This window comes from Emys orbicularis, chromosome 24 (assembly GCF_028017835.1).
Source record: "Emys orbicularis isolate rEmyOrb1 chromosome 24, rEmyOrb1.hap1, whole genome shotgun sequence".
Lineage (NCBI taxonomy): Eukaryota > Metazoa > Chordata > Testudines > Emydidae > Emys > Emys orbicularis.
In genome coordinates, this window is record NC_088706.1 from 6,076,250 (window position 1) to 6,099,375 (window position 23,126).

General features: G+C 41.9%; 1 protein-coding gene across 2 annotated transcripts in view; it reads right to left on the minus strand.

The window, feature by feature from the left end:
• Positions 1-23,126, minus strand: part of AP3D1 (adaptor related protein complex 3 subunit delta 1) — a 68,880-nt gene that overhangs the window by 17,903 nt on the left and 27,851 nt on the right. For both annotated transcript variants that reach the window (XM_065422012.1, XM_065422011.1), the window contains exons 2-17: positions 21,277-21,372; positions 20,538-20,618; positions 19,429-19,509; positions 17,093-17,200; positions 15,645-15,774; positions 13,800-13,939; positions 13,430-13,503; positions 10,230-10,279; positions 9,132-9,181; positions 8,565-8,613; positions 7,113-7,258; positions 5,456-5,604; positions 5,133-5,363; positions 2,970-3,201; positions 768-913; positions 384-525 (exon numbers count right to left, since the gene is read on the minus strand). In XM_065422012.1, coding sequence (XP_065278084.1) covers positions 384-525; positions 768-913; positions 2,970-3,201; positions 5,133-5,363; positions 5,456-5,604; positions 7,113-7,258; positions 8,565-8,613; positions 9,132-9,181; positions 10,230-10,279; positions 13,430-13,503; positions 13,800-13,939; positions 15,645-15,774; positions 17,093-17,200; positions 19,429-19,509; positions 20,538-20,618; positions 21,277-21,372 — 1,905 coding nt within the window. The remainder of the gene's footprint in view (positions 1-383; positions 526-767; positions 914-2,969; positions 3,202-5,132; positions 5,364-5,455; positions 5,605-7,112; positions 7,259-8,564; positions 8,614-9,131; positions 9,182-10,229; positions 10,280-13,429; positions 13,504-13,799; positions 13,940-15,644; positions 15,775-17,092; positions 17,201-19,428; positions 19,510-20,537; positions 20,619-21,276; positions 21,373-23,126) is intronic.

A 23,126-nucleotide genomic window follows, 5' to 3' on the forward strand; every position in this document is an offset into this window, starting at 1 on the left:
CAGCTCCCATTTAGACACAAAAATAAGCAGCTAGACTTTCAGAAGAGCTCTGCACATTGGTTGCTGAGTCCTTTGGAAAATCTGTTCCAAAAAAACCTTTGCTCTCAGCTCAAAAGAGAACAGCAGCATGGACCAAGACAACATTATAATAATAAGTATGGATTTGCATACAAGCTCTGGAGCAGTTTGCAATGATTAAGCAGTTGAATGCAATGACTTCTATCCTTACTCGCTTTATAAGATGTTCCCAAGTGAGGAGAAAGGCATAGCTCCCATCTGTGTTATGCAGCTATGGCAACATTTCCAACTTCTCTAATGATGTTGGCTATACCATTTTATCACGCTTTTTTAAATGCATAAACTGTATTTTTATGTTCACTTACCCTGGCCAATTCTTCCTCATCCATCTCTGGCTGTCTATGTCTGGAATGCCTTTGCTCCTCATCATGGAAAATTGTTTTGGGTTTTTCATCTTCAGACTCACTATCTGATGGAGGCTCATTGATCCAAGTATCAAGGTCCAAACTGGCAACAATTGCAACATTTATAGACTCAGACTAAGGTCAAAATATATTTACTTACAACATATAGCTTTGTCCACATGCACAGCCATGCACAGTGTCTCTAGTCAATCAGAGTTAGCTTTATTATTGGAATTATTTAACAGTTTTATTTATTATTTAAGCATTTTGCAGACATGTAGGAAGGCATACTCTCATTTTCTAAGAGCTTACAATTAAAAGACTGTAGGGGGGGGGAAATCTTACCCTTCCGGAACTGGGACTTTTTTCTGTGCTTTAGGAGCTACTGGGTTCAGTTCGCCTGCAAACAGGGCTATCACTTCCTCGGCTACAGGCACCTCTTTTATTTGTAGCTTCTGAATGTATTTAATCAGTTGCAAAATGCAAGAAGCCTGGAAAACCAAGTACAAAAAATGGTTTAAGAACTATGTCAATGCACTGACAGTCACTGAACCAGAAAACAGAGTAAACAGCTGCAGTAAGATATAGCATTTTGTAATTGTACAGACATCCTTGAAGCTACAGAGACTGGCAGAGGAGGATTACAGGGGGCACTGTGGGCTGCTGGATTAGAGCAGGGGTTTGGGAGTCAGGACTCCTTACCCAGCTCTTCCACAGACTCACTATGTGACCTTGGGCATACAACCCAAACTGTGCCTCCGCCTCCCCATCTGTAACATAGGGACAATGCTTATCCACCCTTACAAAACACTCAGATGCTAGGATGAAACGCATTGTGGGCGGGATTTTCAGAAGCTCCTAAAGGGAGCTCCCAGCCCTATACATAAAGTAATGTTGATGCCTCAAGAATACATTTAACACCACATACAAATTAGAATCAACTCTTGCTGTGCAGGTCACTGAATACTGAGCCTCAAAGGGATTTTTTTCTACACTGCCTATTCCTCCTTACTATGATTTCATGGCTTAGTTGGCAAAACTGACTGAATTGGTTATAAATGTCAGAATTTTTTTTAAAGCACATTTCATTATGCACATAATTTTCACTGACCATTTTTAATCTATACTCTATGCCCTCTGCTCCTTCCATACACTGTAGATAATGGCCTTTCACTCCCTTCACCTTGCACCTCGATTCAGTGGGGGCTGTGTAATAGTCCTCACTCGGGGTCTGGTTGGGGAGTGTGGCTTAGTCATCATGGTCACAATCCCTGACTGCCAACGGGGTTGTGGGGAGGGGAGCCCCAGCCCTCCCACTCCACCGGGCTCCAACCCAGGGCCTTGGCAACCAAGGCTGTCCTCCCTGGGCCTCTTCCTCTCACCCCCCACCCAGCTTACTCCAAGGCTTTCCCCTGGTGGGGAAATCCAAACCAAAATAAGAAAGAGGTGGTTACCAATGTCCAAGGTCCACTGGATATTTCCCTCTCTGGTTGTCTCTGGGGTGGGTCCTCCCTTTCCTCAGGGAGGGCCCTTTTGGGCAGCTATGTCAGAGCTTTTAGGCTTCTCTCCTCTCTGCACTGCTGGAGCCAGGGGCTGCAGGTCTGCAACCCAAATGAGCTAATTCCCTGCCTTTTAATTCCTCCAACAGATGGAGCATTTGCTGCACATGGGTTGGCTGAGCCCAAAATAATCCCTTAACCCCTTGTTGCCCAGTGTGGGGTTTGTACACCCCATCAGAGGCTGCGAGAGTTTTTAGAACACTGATTGACAAACCACTTCAGGCATCAACATTTGCAGCAATTCTTTCTGGAACGCGCACTAATGCAGTGTTTGCAACAGTCACCTCTTATTTTGAGCTGCCTGCTATGAAGAGTTGCACTCCAAAGGTGTTCAGATAGGGTGATAAGTGTGGCATGGTATGAAATCACAGAGATTGATGCTGCTCAATATGTAAACACGAACATAGCATTTATAGATTTATATCTTTGCAGGATTGGTTTGGGCTGTAACTGCATATTATTTATGTGTCTTTTATTGGACCAACTTCTGTTGGAAGGTACAAGCTTTTGAGCTACACAGAGTTCTTCCTTAGGTCTCAAACGCTTGTACCTTCCACCAACAGAAGTTGGTCCAATAAAAGATATTACTTCATCTAGCTTCTGTGTCTCATATCCTGGGACCAACCGTGCTACAACAACACTGCAAACTACTATTTATATAGACTGAGATCGGTCTAATGGTTAAAGCACAGGACTGCGAGTCAGATTTGGACTCTGCCACAGTCTCGCTGTGCGAGCGATCTTGGGCAAGTCATTCAATCTCCCCGTGTCTCAGTATCCACATCTATAAAATAAGAATTGTTTACGCACCTGCATCACTGAGGTGTGCAAGGTACATAATGCCGGCAGAGATCTTGTATGACAGGTATTTATATCAAATACATGCATGACCCATGCAAGATTATGTTAATCCACTATCACAAATGAAACCAATAGTAGAGGTTTAAAGATCATTTTGACAAAACCAAAGATAGTTTTGCTCCCTTACCCTCTCTTGTACTTCTAGATCCGCACTCTGTACAAACTGAGGCAAACGGTCGACCATCAGCTGGGTAATTTCCTGGGCTGCTTCTTTCTCCCCAGCTTGCTCTTTCTGCTGTAGGATGGATGCATAAAGCTTTACCATGTTCTGGACATAAACTGCCTGGATGTGGCCTGGTAGAGTGGTAACTTTAGGCCTCAGCATTGCTTCTAAGGTCTGGTTTGATTCCTCAAGGTGTCTGAAATACATTGAGCAGACGCAGATGAAGGCAGAAAGAGAGCGGAGTCAATTTAAGAAGCTTGACATTTCACCAAGTTTCATATAAATCTACAAAAACCGTTTAGACATTAAAAGATTTTCAGCAGAACTCTGTGTTGGCCTAACTCTATTCCCAGTCAGACAGCAGCATTTCCTCCCCCCCCCCCCCCAAAAAAAAACCAACAAGGAGTCCGGTGGCATCTTAAAGACTAAAATTTATTTGGGCATAAGCTTTCGTGGGTAAAAAAACCACTTTTACCCACGAAAGCTAGTCTTTGAGGTGCCACCGGACTCCTCGTTGTTTTTGTGGATACAGACTAACACGGCTACTCCTCTGATTTTTGTTTCAGACTCTCATCACTAAGGCTATGATTTAGTCATGGGTATCTAAATCTTAGCTGGGGGGGCCTCTGGGGTGCTGCTGTTCTGGGGGGCTTCTGGGGCCAGCCACCAGGGGCCGCACCCAGGGCCAGCTGCATCGGCCACTGCTCCGACAGTCCCACGGGCCGCTCCTGCAGCAGCTGGGGCCCCTGCTTAGGTGGCCCTGGGGTCAGCCGCACTGGCCGCTGCAGCAGTGATGGAATCCAGGACTTCTGGAGATACACACGCAGCCTTACTCATGACTGCCTTCACAACCAGAAGGGATGGAATATTTGGGGTGAAATCCTGGCTCCTATTTAAAATCAGTGGGAAATTTGCCAGACTTCTGTGGGACCCAGATTTCCCTATCTATTCTAAATGAAATTTTAGATCCTGAGGAAAGTATAAGGATGCGCAAGAAATCCATTCCTGTCAATCTGGTAGGTGACATAAGGGCTTCCTTTTTCATTAACTACCCCTCGTCTTTGCTTGTTTTGACTGGCTGGGGGTCTGCTTTTAGTCCAGTACTGTTTTAATTTGCATTATGACCCACATTTTTGGAGATGAGCACAAGAGAAAGAAATAGGACAGCAATATAAATATATATACAGCACGTCCATAAATGCTTGAGATCTACAATTTTTTTTTTTCTTTAAACACAGTCCCAGGTTACAGTAATAATCTTATGTAAGCAATACTACTTATGGTTCAACTCTGAAGAAGTGGCATTTTAGTTTCCATTTCAGTGATATCTATTAAAAGCGTGCTCAATTTACAAGTTTTTTTTTTTTAATAAATGTTTGCTCTGCAAACTCAGTCTAGGATCCAACAGTAAAGCTATGTTTTTTCCATCTTATACGTCACCAGTAACAAAGGTTTGTTATACCTGTGCACACCTATTAAACAGAAATGGAACTTAGTAAGTGACATTATTAATGCATGAGCAAAAACAGAATCCAGCTTTCACACTGCCGGTTTTTGTGGGTCAAGTTACATTTTCCTTTTTAAAAAAAGAGTCTCTTCCCATGGCTGTGTGGAAGACTTGCACAAAAAGGAGAAGCTGGCTGACTCTGTAGGGGAAATAATATATAAAATTCTGTCAAATGCAGAAAGTTATCAAACTGAACAGGAAAGTGTTTTCTATTACCTCTTATGCCTCTGAGATTTGAGTTGACAGTATCCATTTAAATCAGACCAAGATTTATTGAGTTAACACCACCTTTCCCAGGGAATGTGCATGCTGCCTCTCTGTTACATCACTTCTACCCATATCCATCCCTTACTTTCTCGGCTGGCAGGGATATGGATGCAAGAGACACGGACTAGCCCAACAGCTTTTCAAACGCAGTAGCCATTTTGGGTAGGAGCAGCTGCACCCGTCTGGGAAAAGCAGTGGTCACTCTGAAATACTGCTTTGTTGGCTCTATGGTTCATGTTCTGAGCTTCCATCACCCAAGACACCTTCACTTTCGAGTGACAGGAGTCTCGATCTGCCAACGTTCTGCTTTTCACCTTTCAAAAGTGATTTAAAAGCTTTCCCTTTGCACTTACTCTGAGAACTCCCCACATATCCAGGCAGCAGCATACAGCACCTCACAGATGCCGTTCCTCTGAGTGTTGCTGGCTATCAGATGGGCATTGTCCAGGAGCATAGCCATCTGGGAAACGGCAAACTTACGAATGGCTTTAACCCTGATAGCTACATCCAGCATCTGAGCTGCTATAAGGTGGCCGTGCCGAGTACCTTCCAACCGGGTCAGTTCCACCAGGATGCTTATGTACCTACAGGAGGTGAAAGGGATACAATCTTAATAGCAGGCAAGCAGATGGTGCCATCACTGCTTATTTCAAAGTCTACATGCAAAAGTACTGACCATTCAAAGTTTGTGATGTATTGGTAGTTGGATTGGCTACATATGTCTATGATTTTGGTCAGCAATTCATCTCTGTAGGTTGTCCCTTCCGCTTTGTCCACATGAATCATCAGTTTCTTCACTATCTCCATCAAGTTCTTTTTGGACACCTGTTTTAAGAGTGAAATGAGACATGAGCCACAGACAGGTAATGCGGACTTGCTGCCAGGTCTTTCCCATTTCATAAAAGCGGAGGAAAGTAGTAGATACTTAGTAGATGTACCTGTATCTGTTTGAGGGTGAGACAGGTATTAAGAACACAGAGAGATACTAACAACATCTCTGGCTCTGGACTGCTGTACAATTTAGCTGCAGCCAGAGACTGAATTTATTTGTTGGGGCACGTCTCGATAGCGTCTGTGCCAGTCTAATGGCTGGACACCTGTCATTGGACACTTGATCTAGCAGAGGTTTATCTGCATAAGCCCAGGACTGAACTTGGTAAGACCCTGACCACTAGATCAGAATAATTTTCAATCCGTAACTGCAAGGATACTATGGTGATATGTTATGGATAACTGCACTTTAACTTGCTCTGGGAACCTAAATATTGACATGTAGCAACCAGTAGGGAATTCAGTGCAAGTTTGTGACCACCAGCATCTGCAGTCATATCACCTCGTGCTATGATCACAGCACATCTCAGGCTTGATCAGTATATAGATGGAGACCTTCCAGGAAGCGTAGGTATTGCAGAAGTGCTGTTGATGACTCAGTATATGGCACTTTTCCTTCTGAGTCAGAGCAGCAAAAAGACTGCTGGAAGGGCTGTCTTTTGAATATGTAAAAAAAACATCTTAACCTCTTGTCAAGACTCCCAGGCAATTATAATTTGGTTAGATACTCTCTGCCCAACTATGAAGCAACCAGAAAAACACTTTAAACGGGACACAATATTCTTTACTTCCACTGCCAAAATATCACAGCATTTTAGGAATGAAGTCTGCCACGATCCACCCATGTGAATGTATTTTTATAGAGCTTTTTGGATGAAAGGCACTTTATACACCAAGGTTGTAACCACAGTGCCTTCAAAAACCTACAAGATTATCTCCATTAAGCTGTATTTCTTTAGTCTAGCCAGCATTGTTAAAACTTCCTTGAACAGTAGCAAAACACAACACGCACACAAAGGAACAGAGGCACAAGCACCTGGGATGAGATTGTGTGTTGCACCTGAAGGCCCCAGAGGGACATGGTGGGGCATGGCAGATTAAGGTGGCTTAAAGCCAACTTTGTGTCCTGATCGGATGCAGCTCCTCAGCTCCAGCGTAATTTAGACAGCCCTGGAGTCATGTTTGAGTTACAGCATCTATAGTACAGACAGTAGTGGTGCCGGGAATTTCCAAAGCACTGTATGCTACAGCCCCCACCCTCAACACCCTGCTGGTTATCTGGTCTGGTCTATGCCAAGGTTTGCAAGGGGTCTTCAGAAGGCAGCCTTATAGATGTCTTCTATAATGCCTGTGATCAGGGGAATCTTTCCATGTCGTACCAGCCCCTTCACCCTGCATAAAGGGGCCAAAGTAAGGGCAAGGATCTCACCGCAGGGCTTTTTTTTTTTTTTTTTTTTTTTAAGTGCTAACTAAGGAGGGGGGAGGAATGCACAGAAACATACCATGCCATATAGGAGATCTAAAGCTCTGAGTCGGATGGATTCATCCTTATCATCCAAACACTGGAGAATGAGATCCTTGTGGGACTGAACTGACTTAGGATGAGTTTTCAGGATTTTGGACATTGCTAACAAACCCAGGTACTTCACTGTGGGGGGAAAAAAACAAAATACAATTTTTCCACATATTGTACATACTGTATTGTTTCTTGCAAGCATAGGGGATTTTAAGATGGGCTGACTTTCCCATCTAACCTCAGATTCCAAATATACTGTTTGGGATAAACTTTGACAGAGGGAGCACATTTATCAGATAGAAAACGAAAAGAGCAGCCTAAGCTTCTATTTCTTCCTTTGCCCCCCACGTGTATACTCTCAGCCGAGTCACCCCCATTCAGGTTTTGCCATCTGTAAAGAGTGACAGTAACTGTGGCACTTTGAGATGTATGCATGCACTCCATGTGTGCAAGATTAGATTATATTGGCCAGCAGTGTCAGTTGGAGTGTTTGCACCCTACATGCCCTGATCACCTTCTCCACCCTCAAAGACATAAAAGGCAAAGCAGGTCCACCATTCCTCCATAGCAGCAGAGAAGGAGCGCAGGTCATGAATTCCATGTAGAAAACACATCTTAAAGAACCACAGTTATTGCAAAGTAAGTAACCGTTCCTCCCAGACTGGAGCTGGAGAGGTGCCTAATATAAACAGCGCCAGTAGCTGGTACCATAAAGGAATTAACAGCTGCAGATAGTAAGAGACTCAGGCTGCATGGGCATAGCAAGATCACGCTGTACTGAAAATTACTATGGTGCCAGCAGCATCTGTACTGCCAGGTCAGCATCAGGTCATCTGCACTGCTTGCACCAATGTTGGTACTGGATGAAGTGCAGACCGCTGCCCAAGATGGTACCGCATATGCTCAGTGGCTGGGTTCTGCCAGAGTGTTAGAGCTACTCCAATAGTGCAAACAGAATTAATATACTGAAAAGGGGCTGTTCTCGTCTGAAGGTGAGGAAGACATTTATAGTTCTCGCTACAGGTGCTTGGAAAAGATTCGTCACTAAAAAGGATTTAAATGGTGTTGGCTAGAAGTAACTTATGCCAATGCATTTCCCAGCACTAACAAGGTCTGGCAGTCTTGGATTTTACCATTAGTCTATGGAATAACTAGCGTTTCTTGGATGTGCTTCCTCACTGGAAGATCTATGAAGGGAAAACCCAGGAGATGGAGAGAAAATTATTTTTGGTTTTAGATTTAACATACCATAAATGGCACTATTATTCATCTACTTAAAAAACAGCTAGTTGTACATGTTTATGATTTTCACTATTCTTTAGTACCAATACACACAATACTGGGCATTCTATAATACCGCTCATTGTTTTTAATACCACTGCCACTTAGCCCCATCAGATCGGCCACTGAAGCCTCTAGGAAGACAAGCAACACTTACAGTTCTGATCTGAATCTTCTATTAGTATTCTTAACTTCTGAACACAGAGCTGGAAAAAAGTGCAAGTCGGGATTAACGTGAGCTTTGAGAAGAATACTATTTAAAATAGTCCCTTCATGGAGATGACTCGCTATATTAGGGTGGGTGCAATACATGACAAAGCAGTGTTACCAGGCTCTGTGACCCCTGGTAAGACAGTATTGTTACATTAACCGATCATAAGATGAAGGGAACATGGAGCTCCAGTGATTGTATTCTGAGTGGCAATTGATCAAAAGCAATAGCAAAGCCTCTCAAATTGAATCTTATTCTTAGGCATCTGGCCTTCCCTGCTCCACACACCCTTTCGGGATAGGGGAAGCAGAAGAGAGCACACAGAAGCTGAATTTTAGAGGAAAGGAAGTTTAGGAACCTATCTGAGAAATAACTACATAAAAGCCAGACAATAAGCAAGGCTGTCCGATCAGCAGGCTCCTACTTCAAATATCTGAAGTATTTCTTTCCCCCAGTTTTCAGAATAAATAGGTATGACGTGGCAAAATACGAACATTAAGAGAAGTGCTGTACCTGGATGCTGGCACTGTGATTGGGCATCCCAGAGGATAAAGAGATCAAAACTGAAACACACAAGCACTAAAGTTACATGTGTTCAGCACAACAAAGTATAAACAAGATAAAACTTAATACACAGTATCTGGCTTAGCCCTCACGTGAAGATGTGTTTGCTGGTCTCGCCCTAGTGCTTTCTGGCAGCCATGGTACAATGTCAACACAGCTGTGACGTCTGTTCAAGCAAGGCCCCAAGAATAGACTAGCATGATATGGCAGAGCAAAGGGAGGCATATGGGGGAGCTTTTACAAAGCCTCCCAAAGACCTCTGTTTTCACGATGCCTTGCTCTTGCCAGGGTAACCTTAGTCTCCCTTTTACAGTTTCCATCTAGCAACCCAGACACAACCCAGAGGGCAAGGCAGGCTTTACTGTTGACTCCAGTGGGCATTTGTGCAGCTTTGGCAGTGTATGACTCCATGGCAAACAACTCAGAGCCATCACACAGCCTGTCAAAGTGCATCCATGTCCATGGCAACAGAATGGGCATTAAAAGGCAGGGAGAAAGCTCCTTCTTACTCAGCCAGTCGGTTCCCTATGAGTATTCAGGCATATCTGTGGACTGTAGTCACTTGAGAGTTATTTCTCTTTACTCCCACTAACCATGCAGAGCCAACGTTTCTGGGAGAGGGTGCTGGATTCTATTCTGGCTCATGCATCAAGAGAACTGTTGGCTTAGTTTGAGGGTCTGTGAGCATGCAGCTGTGGGAGATTGCTTCATATAGGTACATAGCTTAATACTGTATTTGCTGGGTTTTGTGGGTTTAAGTTGTGCATTACTTAAAAGTGTTTGTATATTATTTTATCTTGCTAGCTAAGTTTTGTTTGCTTTTACCTTTAGCAAGTTTGATTTATATTTTGTTAGTTTATCCCCTATATATTGACAGCACAGGATTTCAGTTTCAATTACATAGTGAGGCAAGTTCACTAAGCGATTTAATGTGGTTATATGAAGTTAATTGAACCTGTAGGTAAAAAGGGATTTTATAGCTGACGTTATTTAACTGCTGCCAAAGTTAAACATGCTCTTTTTTAGGTTATGAGTTTCAGTTCTCACCTGCTATCACTGTGTTCACACATTCATACAGAAGAGACATGGCTGAGGTGCTACAGGGAAGAAACAAATCAAGTATTTCAGATAAAGAAAAAATATCACATTATGAAGAGTTCTCAAAAACACCTTTTATTACACAGAAAATTACCAACCTTTTCCTCCCTCCTCCATATATTTTTGAACTAGATGAAATAATTCTTATTCTTCAAAACAATCAATACCCAGTCTTCATTGAATCCAGTTAAATTTATGGGGGTGGAGTGGTAAACAACTAGTTTCTCAATCCATATTCCTGACACCTGAGAAATCCACAAGGTTCTACTTTACACCATTTTTATTCTGGGAAACAAGCAAGCAATAGCACCATTTTGAGTGGTATGGGGAAATTAAAAACTCAAGATCTCAGCATCAAGTACAGATCACTGCCCCAAACTTGGCTAAGAACTGAACGAATATAAGGGTAGGGTCAAATTAAGACCACTAATGCATGTGAAACACAGGGCTGGTAGAAAGCCCTGAAATCTCTCTCCTCCAAGACCATTAAATGCTGCTCAAGCAACTGATCCTTTCAGAAGTTTACTGGATTGTGTCCATTACTCACCTCTACTAGAGAAAAATCTGCTTCTTTAAAAGTCATTTTCCCAAAATGTATCTCTACTTGGGTCTGCGCCCAAAACTTTTGCCTGCTCTCAGTACTTTGCACGCAGCATGCTATCTCCAACAGAGGGTCTCAAAAGCACTTTACATAGCTGGTGTCCTCATTTACACAGGGTGGAAACTGAGGCTCAGAGGTGAAGTGACTTGCCAGAGTCAGTGAGCGTGATAATGGTAGGAGTAGAACCCAGAGGGATGGTCCACTGAGGTAATGAACTACCAAGTTAATTCCTGATGTCGCAGTCACAAATGACACTATAAAGATGACTCAGCACAGAGGATCTAAAAACCCAGTACACCCAGGCTCAGCACAGAGGATCTAAAAACCCAGTACACCCAGGCTCAGCACATAGGATCTAAAAACCCAGTACACCCAGGTCCCGGATAAGATTTTTGTATTGTCTATGCTGTTAGCAGTTGGTGGCAGGTTTCTTGCCTTATGCATTAGATGACACTGGACCAGGAACATCATGACTAATACGATGGAAACCAACCAGACTTCAGGTTAAAGTCCTCACAAATAATTAAATGAAGAACTATTGCAGGAGCAGGAGGAGGAGGTGGGAAGGAGAGGGAAGGAGAGGGGGTGTAGATATACATACTGTCCATTTCGCTGCTTTTCTTGAAGTAGTACTAAATTTGTATTTTTGCCAGTGCTGCAATGAACTGAACCCTCTTTAGGTATTTGGATGCAAGCCCGCTGGCTGTTCGAGAGAGAGATGGGTTACAGCAGACACTTTTCGTTCCTTAGTCTATAACTAGTAACAAATGGGCTTCTCTTCTAGCAGCATGAACAGTGGAAACTGAGGTAATGCTTTAATTTGAAGTTACTAACTACACTTAAGACAATGATTGAAACTCTGGGGCTAGTTCACCTACAACACTTTGGGTCTGACTGCTCTTGAGACTTAACTTGAGTTAACTGACTGCCAATTAATTCAATTTAACTTTTTGTAAATGCTATTCTGGACACTCCAAACATGTTTGCTGTTTACCCTAGGGCTCAACTGAACCCTCTAGAATAGAGGTATCCTTAGTAAATGGCTGCAAGAGGAATTTGATGCAAATGCATTCCACAATATCTATGACATCTGGGAGATCAAATAAAAGCATGGTGCACATAGATGGACACAGAACCCACGGTGACAAAGTCTATTGATGGAGACACTGACAGCACAAAGCAATTGCAGCCTCCTTTTTGGGTGGCCATCACAATTCAAAAAGCAGGCAATACTGACCAAGCAATGGACCATTTCAGAGCATCCCTGTCACCTGGGACTTCTATGGAGCTCTCAGAAAACTAAAGCTCATTCTGCAGAATCCCTGAGGGAGGCTGGTGGCAGCAAGGTGACCTGACTTCCCTCCTGCATCTCCCAGGAAAGAATCTCTCTGGGACTCAGCATCCATTGTAGACATAACAGGTGCAGGCTGCGCTTCCCAGCCCCAGTAGGGTGAAATCTAGGTCTGTGCACAATTTTTCGAGCCATCTGCCCAGTCCCTAGTACTGGCTATACTGTTAACTTAAGTAATATTTTTTATAATCCATGGGCCTTTAACATTTAACTGTCTCGTTAAATACAAAATTAAGCTTCCACCACAGAGCAGTCTCAAAGAATATTAAATGGACGGAGAAAAAGTGGTTTGTTCGGGCACCGCTCTCTCCACTATTATACTGTAGATGATACTGTACATGTTTGATTGAGAACTTGCTCACTCACAGCTCACCTCCTGTCTCCTCAACATAAACAATCAATCCTATCATGACTAATGCGAGCCTTAACAGAAAAGATCCCCTCCCCCCCTCTAAAACAGGGGTTCCCAATCATAGAAGGGCAGGACTAGAAAGGACCTCAATACGTCATCTGGTTCAGTCCCCTGAACTGAAGCAGGACTAAGTATTATCTAAACCATCCCTGACAGGTGTTCTTCTAACGTGTTCTTAAAAACCTCTACTGATGAGGATTCCACAGCCTCCCTAGGCCATTTGTTCCAGTGCTTAATTTCCCTCACATTTACCAAAGTATTCCTAATGTCTAACCTAAAATCTCCCATGCTGTAATTTAAGCCCATTAGTTCTTGTCCTGTCCTCAGTGGATACAGAGAACAGTTTATTCACCCTCCTCTTCATCCCAACCTTTTACATACTTGAAGATTTATCATGCCCCCTCAGTCTTCTCTTCTCCAAAAGAAACAAACCCAATTTTTTCCCAATCTTTCCTCTGAGGTCATGTTTTCTAGACCTTTAATCATTTTTGTTGCTCTCCTCTGGATTTTCTCCAATTTGTCCATACTTACACATCTTTCTAGGCTCAGCACAGGGGACTTGACTAGATGGCCTCTCTTACGTCTCTTCCAATTGCCAGTCACACATTCACAAGAAGTTTTAAAAGGATATTTTATACTAGGGCTGCTCCAGTGACAGAATTTTAACTTTTGATGCCTGGAGCCAAAAATTTCCAGATGCAATAAACCTGTGCTAGCATGAATGGAGTCCGCCTAAACAATGCTGAAGAATTAAGGAGGTGAAACAAGTATATTTTCAGACTTACCTATGTATGAGATTGGTAAGTGGCTCAATCAATTTCTTTCCCAGCCTAGGTTCTAATGGAGTAAGAGCACCAAACTATTTGAAAAGAAAGGGAGGAAGGGAAATTCTTTTAATAGCTAGCTTTCGCCAGGGTAAAACAGTACTATCATCATTTATGTGTCACAACACAACAAAACAAAATTAAAAGGAGATATTTTGTCTCCTTTTGGTTGTTATGTTCCATTATAACAGATGTCTGTTTCTCTTCCTTGTCATTTGGATTTACTAGTAATTATCCCTCTAAGCGATAGCTTTATTTTCACACCCAAGGTGCTGTTAATGAGCACGCCAGCCCTGGAAAAGAGCTAACATAGAAGAAGTGGAATACTTGCCAACTTTATAATTTTAATGAGGACCCAATTATTGGTTGAAGACGTCATCAATTTAAAAAAGAGCGGAGCAAGGGAAAGGTAGTTCTTGGGATTGCGTCTGGCCAGCTCACAAATAACATTTACTGCCGCAGACTGGACACCTGGGAAACAGAAGTGGAAGAAAAGGGGTCTAATCAACAATTCAATTGTAGCTTGATTTTCATACTCAAAACAAACAGAACAAGAGCAGCTACAGATTAGACTAGTACGGAGCTGGAAGTATTGCTTATCCTCATTTGCAACGTTACTCCATGGAAGAAATTATATTCCAAGTATTTTAAATGGAACCTGCAAATGATTTTAAGAAACTGGGCTTGTGCCTTTTTTGGTTGCTTTATAATGTAAAAGGGCACAAACGTTTTTCTTCCCCCTCTGTATATGTTTTCTACCTTTAGAAGTACCATGAATGTTAGCTCTGTTCTTCCCTGTTTCTGTTGGAGGATTTGTTCAGGGGGTGTGGAGGTACAGAAGATATTCACCATTAATCCTCACACCTTAAAGATTTGCCGAAAAGCTTCCTTTCTTCAAAGTGTTCATTAAGCATTTAAGTTAAATAGATGTTATACGTGACACAGAATGGTAAACAGTGACTAAAAATCCCTTTTCATTTGTTCCAACTCCCACAGGCTTGGTTTTTGATCATAGACTTTGCAGTCTAGACAGAACCTGGTTTCCTAACACAGGCAAGCAATGTTTTGAAGAGCCTTTCATGGTTTATCCATCATAGAACCCCCAAAAGAGCAAAAGCACAACCCCCCCCTTTTGCAGGTTACCTTTTAACGTGAAATTGATTCTTTCTTGCACATATCACTGGAGGGCAGGTCTTACCTTACCCTAATCAAATCAGGCCGGTGAATCTATTTACATTCTCTCACTTTAAACACAAAGCAGCTGAAAGTCATAGGCTTAAGTCTCAGGTGGAACTCTCAAAATGAATATACAGCATTTCCATCCAGTGGGGAAAAATAAGCATCCTAAATAAATTCTGGGAAGACTGTTTGGCTACAGATATGTGAACAATAATTCTTACAGTTGGTGGACATAAATAAAGTTCTCCATGCTGCAGCTTCCTCATTGCACTAGCTATGACTAAGGCTGCGAGTTTGTCTCGTAGGTCACAGATTCCGTGACTTTCCGTGACTTCTGCAGAGGCCGGTGCGGCTGGCTCGGGGGCTGCCCAAGCAGCTCAGGCAGCCCCTGGGGGGGGGGGGGGGGGGGGGGGCGCTCCCTGGAAGTGGCAACATGTCCCTCCCTCCGCATGCTGCCTCCGCCCCCAGGCACTGCCCTGGAAGTCCTCATTGGCCGCGGCACACCCCCCCACCCCCAACAGCATTCCCAAGATTTAGTCAGGGATATAGTACAAGTCATGGACAGGTCACGGGCCATGAATTTTTGTTTACTGCCAGTGCCTGTCCATGACTTACTAAAACAGCTCGCGGACCGTAGTTTGCTCACCCCTGGGCTAGGGCATGAGAAGCAAAAAACACTGAAGTTGACTACTGTATTTGCAGTAGCCAAGCTATGTGAACTACAAAACGTAAGAATGGTTTTACGTCATTAAGATTTAATCCATTAATTCAGCCTAGTAACAAGTAATGGCCTTTTTATTTTTTTCAACATAAAATGTGTTTTTAATCTGATCACATCCCTTCAAGTGTTCAGGTGCCTGCCCATAGGTACAGCAATAATTTATAATATGTAACCGGTTACCTTCCTTTGCCTCCCATGAATCAACCACCACTAAAAATTCATGTCTTCACTGAGGTCCCGTTCTGCAATAAAAGTAGTTTATTAAAATTCACTAACCAGGGTCTGGATCTTCCAGTTTCTCTTTAAGGCGAGGGAATGCAGGACGGAGGGACTCAGGGTACTTCAAAAACACTTTGTACATGATTAACACTGCCTTCTTCCTGATATAAGGCTTTGTGTGAGACATCTGTTAGTGAAACAACCACAGTCAGACTCTTAACATGCTCACATTCCCAAGAGGTTTCTTTCAATATATCATTTTTAGTCAATGCCTCCACAGCAATACCTATAAAAATTGATTCTGTTGGGCAGTCTTTCCATGCAGCTGCTCTTTTAATGCACTCAGCGTTTTAAGATAAAAAGCAAAATACTGTCAGTCATGCAAGTCAAAACAAATAGTCAAAGCAGTCCCTTTGGGCTGGCCAAGGATGTGTGATTTACAAAAGACCAGGGTTCAAGGATCAACCACAAGACTCCCACTCTGAATGTGTTGTAGAGCACCTGCTCCCTACTGGCCTAGGGTAAAGAGAGGTTGCCAGTCACCTTGTTCTTAAAGTCGCTGCACTCAACCACTCCTATTATTCAATCTAACAAGTAGCATCAAACAGCGATCTTCAAGGCAGAAACGTGTCCAGCCTCAAGTACAGCCAACATGGGCAGATGTGATAAGACGCAATCAAGCTAATACAGTGACAGAGGATAGAGGAAAGAAGCAGTGTCTCAAACATATCAAAAAGCTTGTTTAACCAAACTGCTCCTCCCTCACCATTAAATAGCACCTTCACCTTTGCAGCAGCAATCACATTGGATGTATTAATGCTTATCTCCATTACCATACCCCATCTGAAGGGGTTGCAACTGCAAACCTAGTGCTGCTGACCCATCTGAAGCATACAGTGGTAATAACACTTGAAAGGAGTACTCATCGTAAAAGTGGAAAGAGGACAAAGAACAGACCTTATACCAGAAATATCACCTCTAATATACTGATACTTTAATGATGGTCCCTTCTGACCTTAATCATCTAGTCTGACCTGCACACTGAAGGCCATAGAACCTCACCCACCCACTCTGGCTGAGTTACTCAAGTCCTCAAAGCTGCTCTTTCTCTTCAAGAGCCAAGCTGAGCATGGTGAAGTGGTAGGAGTAACAAGGAGGACTATACTACCTGACCCAACGTAGTAATAATGTCAGTGCATGATTCTCACTTTAAAAGCACGTCACCTACTTGCTTTTGGCAGTCTGTGGTCCCACTGTGACAAGTTTCTAAAATGAACTCTGGGTGCACAATTTGTTTGCTAACTTTGAGACATGAACTGTGAAAGAGATTACACAAGTCAGGAGCTGTAAAGTTCCCGAGACACAAGAACTCCTAACAACCAATTACCGAGTTTTCAGGCATAGCACTCGTAAATTTTACAAGGAAGAGTATGCTTCTAATAGTCTAAATATATTCTAGACACAATCATATGGAAAAAAGGTTTGCTCACTTTTTATCAACTCACCAGAGTCATGATGTCATTTGCCAAGTCTCTGGCAAGATCTGGAGTAACAAAACAGGACAAACCAGTCAGTGCTACTCCAGTATCATACTGGTTAGGGCTACTCAGATCCTAAAAAAGTAAAGACAGGGTTAAAAACTTCTGATTTTTAACAAAGAAAACTCAGGGTAAAAGACAAACATCTCAAATATAAATAAATAAAACTGCCCTGTTTAACAGAGACAGAACAGAGCTTCCTTTCTACAGAATATCTCCTCTGACATACTGGTTTGAGAGGATTTACTTATCTGATTTTTTGAGAAGACTGTCACTTCTTTAGTACACCTCTACCCCGATATAACGCAAATTCAAATATAACACGGTAAAGCAGTGCTCTGGGGAAGGGGTGGCTGCGCACTCCGGCGGATCAAAGCAAGTTTCACCTATAACGCGGCAAGATTTTTTGGCTCTCGAGGACAGCGTTATATCGGGGTAGAGGCGTACTCATCCTCTGAGATGGTTAGGCACTAGTTTAATACATATAATAATTTACATAACTAAACTACAGAATATTGGGAGCACAACACACATGGCATTTCAGAAGCTGCATATGCTTCTGGAAAACATGGACATTTTTCCGAGTGTTTAGGGTCGTTAAAAATCTTGACTGAAATCTTAACCCTACACAAATCAGTGGGAGTTTTGTCACTGACTTCAGTGGGGGTCCACTGTTTGATATAGTGTCCTGGCTTAACCTTCCTATACAGCTAAACTAGAATAAGTGTAGTTTAAGTCCCCATTAACTACAGTTTATCTTTCCACTAAAGACAGTATACCAGCTAAACTGCAGAATACATATTTTGTCAATTTTCTCTTTATTTTGTTTTTATAAAATATTGTATACTCTTAGATATTTCCAATTTGAGAGGACTGTTTAAGATTTGCATTATACTTGTATCTGAATTTATTTTGACAAGGATTTTAAAAACAAAGCAGTTATGGAAAAGATCAGTCCTTAAAAAATATGGCAATTGGTGCACAAAAACATGAATAAAAATGCATGTTTTCCATATGAACTTGCAAGCTTCATATTTAAGATTCCCATTCCAATGATGGAATTGGGAGTTCCAGACATGTCATTCAGACTTTGGGGCAGTGTGCAATTTACACTTCATTTCAGTACCCCACAGCGGGTGAAGGGAAAAGATTAGGCTGACAATATTATTAAATCACACTTTGGAATAAATGAAAGTGAAAGCTCTACAGTTCGTTTTGGTTTTAATGCTTTGGGAGAGGTGATGGTCCCCTCTTCTAAATACATAGTTGCTAGGTCAATGGAGCATAGAAGAGCCTTAACAAAGGTGCTTTTAGTACAAAAACATCCATAAAGAGAATGGAAGAGACTTGTAACAAAATGTGATTTAGAGAATACCAGTATAGCAGAGTCTTCATAACAAAGAGCTGAACATATAGTTATAAAATAAAGGACTTATCTGTCAGACCTGAACATAGTTTAAAATATAATTAAAGGAAGAACACTGGTTCTTTAGGTTAGAGACTGAACACGATCCCATTCTGCTGATTTTCTCTGGAGCAAGCGAGAACCATGGTCAGCCATTTATAACAAAGCTAATCACAGACTAGTATCTGATGGAAGAGTTGTCCAAGTATTTAGGGTCCTCAAATTAAAAGGATGTTTATTTTAAAGACTGAAACTAAATTAACATTTGTTTTAAGATTTCTTATCTATTTGCAGGAGCTGATCAGGAAAAATGCAGATCCATTAATTGTGAAAGGAATCCAAGTAACAAAATGAATGCCATGCCAAACCAAAAGAACACATTTGAGCATGTTAGTACAAGAATAAACAGTCTTAATTTAAACAGCTGCTGTTCACCTGTTTTCTGTATAATTATGTGGGAGAAGGTCAAGGGTCTGTCAGTGCTGGATGAAGCCGCCTTTCATGGATCCAAAAAGCAATCTCATTTCTAACTAGGTAATTAATCACTCAGTTCCTTTCACATACTGCAGCACTTTCCCCACCCATCAGCCTCATGTGTGATATTGGGAGCGTCAAGAAAAGTTAGGGTCTTCATGTTCACTTGGCACTCTGAACAAGCCCAGACAGTTGGGCCATGCACCACGGGGAAACAATCCGACAATGGTTGTCAATTTTCCGATCAATCTCTGACAAACTCAGGTATCAGGCTGGAATGTGAGCCAAATGAGGACAACTCTGCTCACATACCTACATTCTATATGAAGCAGAGATTTTATACAGCTTTGAGACGCCAAGTGGGAAGATGGAATAAACACCTTACAACAGTCTGAATTCCTTCCTATTGAAGCTAATACCTTACCTTTCTAATCTGATTGGTAGTCAGCATAATTACATCAGTCCCTTCATGAAAGCACTGAGAGGCAGCTAGGTAACCAATTCTCTGCACAGTTAAGAGAAACAGAAGGAAATGAGTCATTCACAAGTGTTGATTTTCCACAGCATCTTCAAAAGATTGGATACTCCTCAAAAGATTGGACTGGATACTCCTTCAGCAGAATTAGCATACTGCATAATTATATACTGAGAATATGTCATCTAATGGTTAGAGCAGGCAACACTCACTATTGGTTCTATATGATCAGTCCTTGTACAAATTGCTTGTGTGCACTTAAGCCAGTCACTTCACCTCTGAACTTCCCCATCTGTAAAATGGGTCTAATTTAGCTACCTCACAAGGGTTTTAAAACCACCACTCCAACTGGCATTGTCTCCTTTGTCCATCTCATTAAAGAGGCCAAGGCTTCAAGGAGCCAAGGAGACTGAACTCCACTCTCCCAACTGTTGATGGGCCCCCTGAGAACACCACAGACTCATCAGGAGGGGGAACTGGGAAATGCTGCACTTCTGCTGCCAATGTGTCAGGTGGAGTGAGGACTTCATTCTCTCGGGTTGTCAATTCAGTACCATTCACCAGCACTGAATTTACTTTAAAGAAAGTTGCCTGGTAGACTAACAGCAGCAGCAATATGGCAGATTTGGTTCAGACCCTCTGCCTCACTCTGGCTGGAATGGTAGTGCTCTTTTGGAGAGATGGCCTACTTTCCTGGCTCTTGAGAAATACTCTAACAACAACTAGAAACCTAGAAGCTTTGTCCACCCTCCTTGGCTAGACTGTGGCCTTTCCCAGCCTCAGACACTAACTCGTGAAAAAAACATTCCAAAAAAATATAATGAATTAAAGAAAATACACCCACTGATGAGCAGCCTTAAGCAACCTAAAAAGAATAGAGACCAGGGCTATCAAAAAACAAGGATACACCCCACATGTCTGGTTGAAGAAAGTAATGCTGATGTTTTATGTCCTGTCTGACTGTTAGAAGCAAAGGTAGGACGACTTCAATCTATATTGAACGATACAGTTGATAATGGATGTGTTGGCTAGAATACTCAATTATACAGACCACTTACTTTGAATGTAAACTTTGATGCACTCATTACTTCAATAATATTGAATGCAGCCCAACTGATGTCATAGCCCAGCATCTGTAACTGTTAAAAAAGGAGCCAAAAAAAAAAAAATCACACTTCAAAATACAAGACCCAATACAACCAGGAAATTTTAAAGAACAGGGTAACTGTTACAAGTTGAAAATGTACAGTAATACTACTATAGAATATATGTTCTGGACAGCTGAAAAGTCACATGGCTATTTAATTTTATCTTCTCCCACCCCTAGAATATAAAGGCTTCAAGTAAAAGTCCCTTTTAATTAAGCAAGTGTCCAAAAAGAGTAATTTCAGATATTAAACCTACTCGTACATCACGTATTTAAAATTTTTCTCTTTCCTGCTGCTGCTTGAAAGGCCCATGCAAAGAGACGTTGACTGACTATAGAGAAAAAAAAATGGCAAAATCTTCTATGTACGAAGGGCTGTCAAAACACGAAGAAAATTTGTCTAACCTTTCAGATTCAAGTAGCACTAAAAATACTGTAACACCAGTAGGTATTCTCCAAAGAGGAGTGTTTTTTTTTTTTTTTTTTTAAGTTGGTGACCCTTTTAACCACTTTCAGAAAATATCATGCTTAAGTCATATTACATAAGTAAAACTAAGAAAAGTAACTGAAGGCACAGTTCACACAGTCAGTTGGAAGTTAGCAAGTAAAATAAAAGGTATTGTTACATTATAACCTAGCAAGGTACTTACATATGTAAGTTTGCAAACTGCATTTGCTTTCACTGCAATGTTATCCTGCTTGAGCTCCTGTTTGATCTCATCGATGCAGTGGGAGATGTACTTTGCCTGAGGGAAGAGAAAGTTATTATTTTCATACTCAGTTACATGATCCATTCTTCATCCTGTAGATTGCATGTACTTTAGCAGGACCTGACCTTAGTCTTTGTTTGCTCATTTCCAATTTGTCACAAATTTTCATAACCCACTGTTTTGATAAGCATTCAATTCTTAAGAAACTACTTGCCAATCAAAACCATTATGCTAAATGTTACAGCCAACAGTGTTTCTTCAAATCTCTTTTCAATTTCCTGTGAATAAATCAATTCAGCCCGGAGCCACTGTTTAAAATCTTAACAGGAAAGAAGCTTTAGGAGGTTGTGTATCTAACAGTAGGAGCAGATTCTGCTTTCACCATTTGTAGATCATACTAGTTATCTGCCTCACTGGGGAGTTAGGACAATTGTTTATTATGTGCCAAGAGAATTTAGGATGCCAGGCACTACAGAAAGCACAATATTAGTTTCCTTGATTAAAAATAATTGTATGCTACTCTTAGTTATATTTTCTTAACAGAACCACCTACACATTGAGGATCCCATTTTCAAATGCTCCATCATACATCTTTAACTATCTATGTTACAGCCACAATTGTTCTGGCTGAAAACTAGATAGGACTGCCTTTGGAGCCCTTCAATGCTACTGCTTGCACAGCAGAAGGGGTCACTATTGAGCAACTTAAGACATTTGTTTCTCAGTACCCCCAACCCCTAAATGATTTCCCAATGAAACTGAATAAGCCACCAGCTCCAGAGGGAGCCAATAACCCAGTCTGTCTTTGAGTATTTATACATTCAGCACCCCAAACATGCAGCCCACATTCCCATTATTCCTACCAAAGTGCCAGGGGACAAGAGTTTTAGGAGGTAAATCTGGAGCAACTGTTAATTTCAAGTAAAAGCAGCAAAGAGTCATGTGGCACCTTATAGACTAAGGGCTGGTCTACACTGGGGGGGGGGGGGGGGAGGGGGAAGAGGGAGAGAGCGATCCAAGATACGCAACTTCAGCTGAAGTCGAAATATCTTGGATCGAATTACCTGGGGTCCAGACGGCGTGGGATCGACGGCCGCGGCTCCCCCGTCGACTGCGCTACCGCCGCTCGCTCTGGTGGAGTTCCGGAGTCGACAGTGAGCACGTTCGGGGATCGATATATCGCGTCTTAACGAGACGCGATATATCGATCCCGGATAAATCGATTGCTACCCGCCGATACGGCGGGTAGTGAAGACGTACCCTAACAGACTATAAGGTGCCACAGGACTCTTTGCTGCTTTTACAGATCCAGACGAACACGGCTACCCCTTTGATACTTGTTAATTTCATCTGATTTCTACCCTTTAGACAGCAGTATTTGGGCTACTGCCTTGATAGTTTGGGAATTTTACAGTCAGAGAGGTGTAACTTAGCCATTTATATGATTTGATAGCTGTTGCACCTGCTTACTCATATGTATATCTCAGAAACTCCAAACAACCAAATGTTGTTACATTACAGCTACGTGTTTGGGGACTATTTCTTTCTGAAGGATCATGTACTTGCCATGTCCTTCCTGCACACACACTTCATTTTAAGAAGTCTGTTGAAGCAGATATTTTACTCTATAAATTGGCTTTTATTCAGTCAGATATTCTTTCAATTCATGATGATTAACTCTGATTAAAATATTATTATAAAGGCATCTACAAGTTACCACCCAAGATTTCAAAGGAGGAAAAAAGCCTTCCCTAAAAAAGCCACACACACACCAGGGTATTTATAATTCC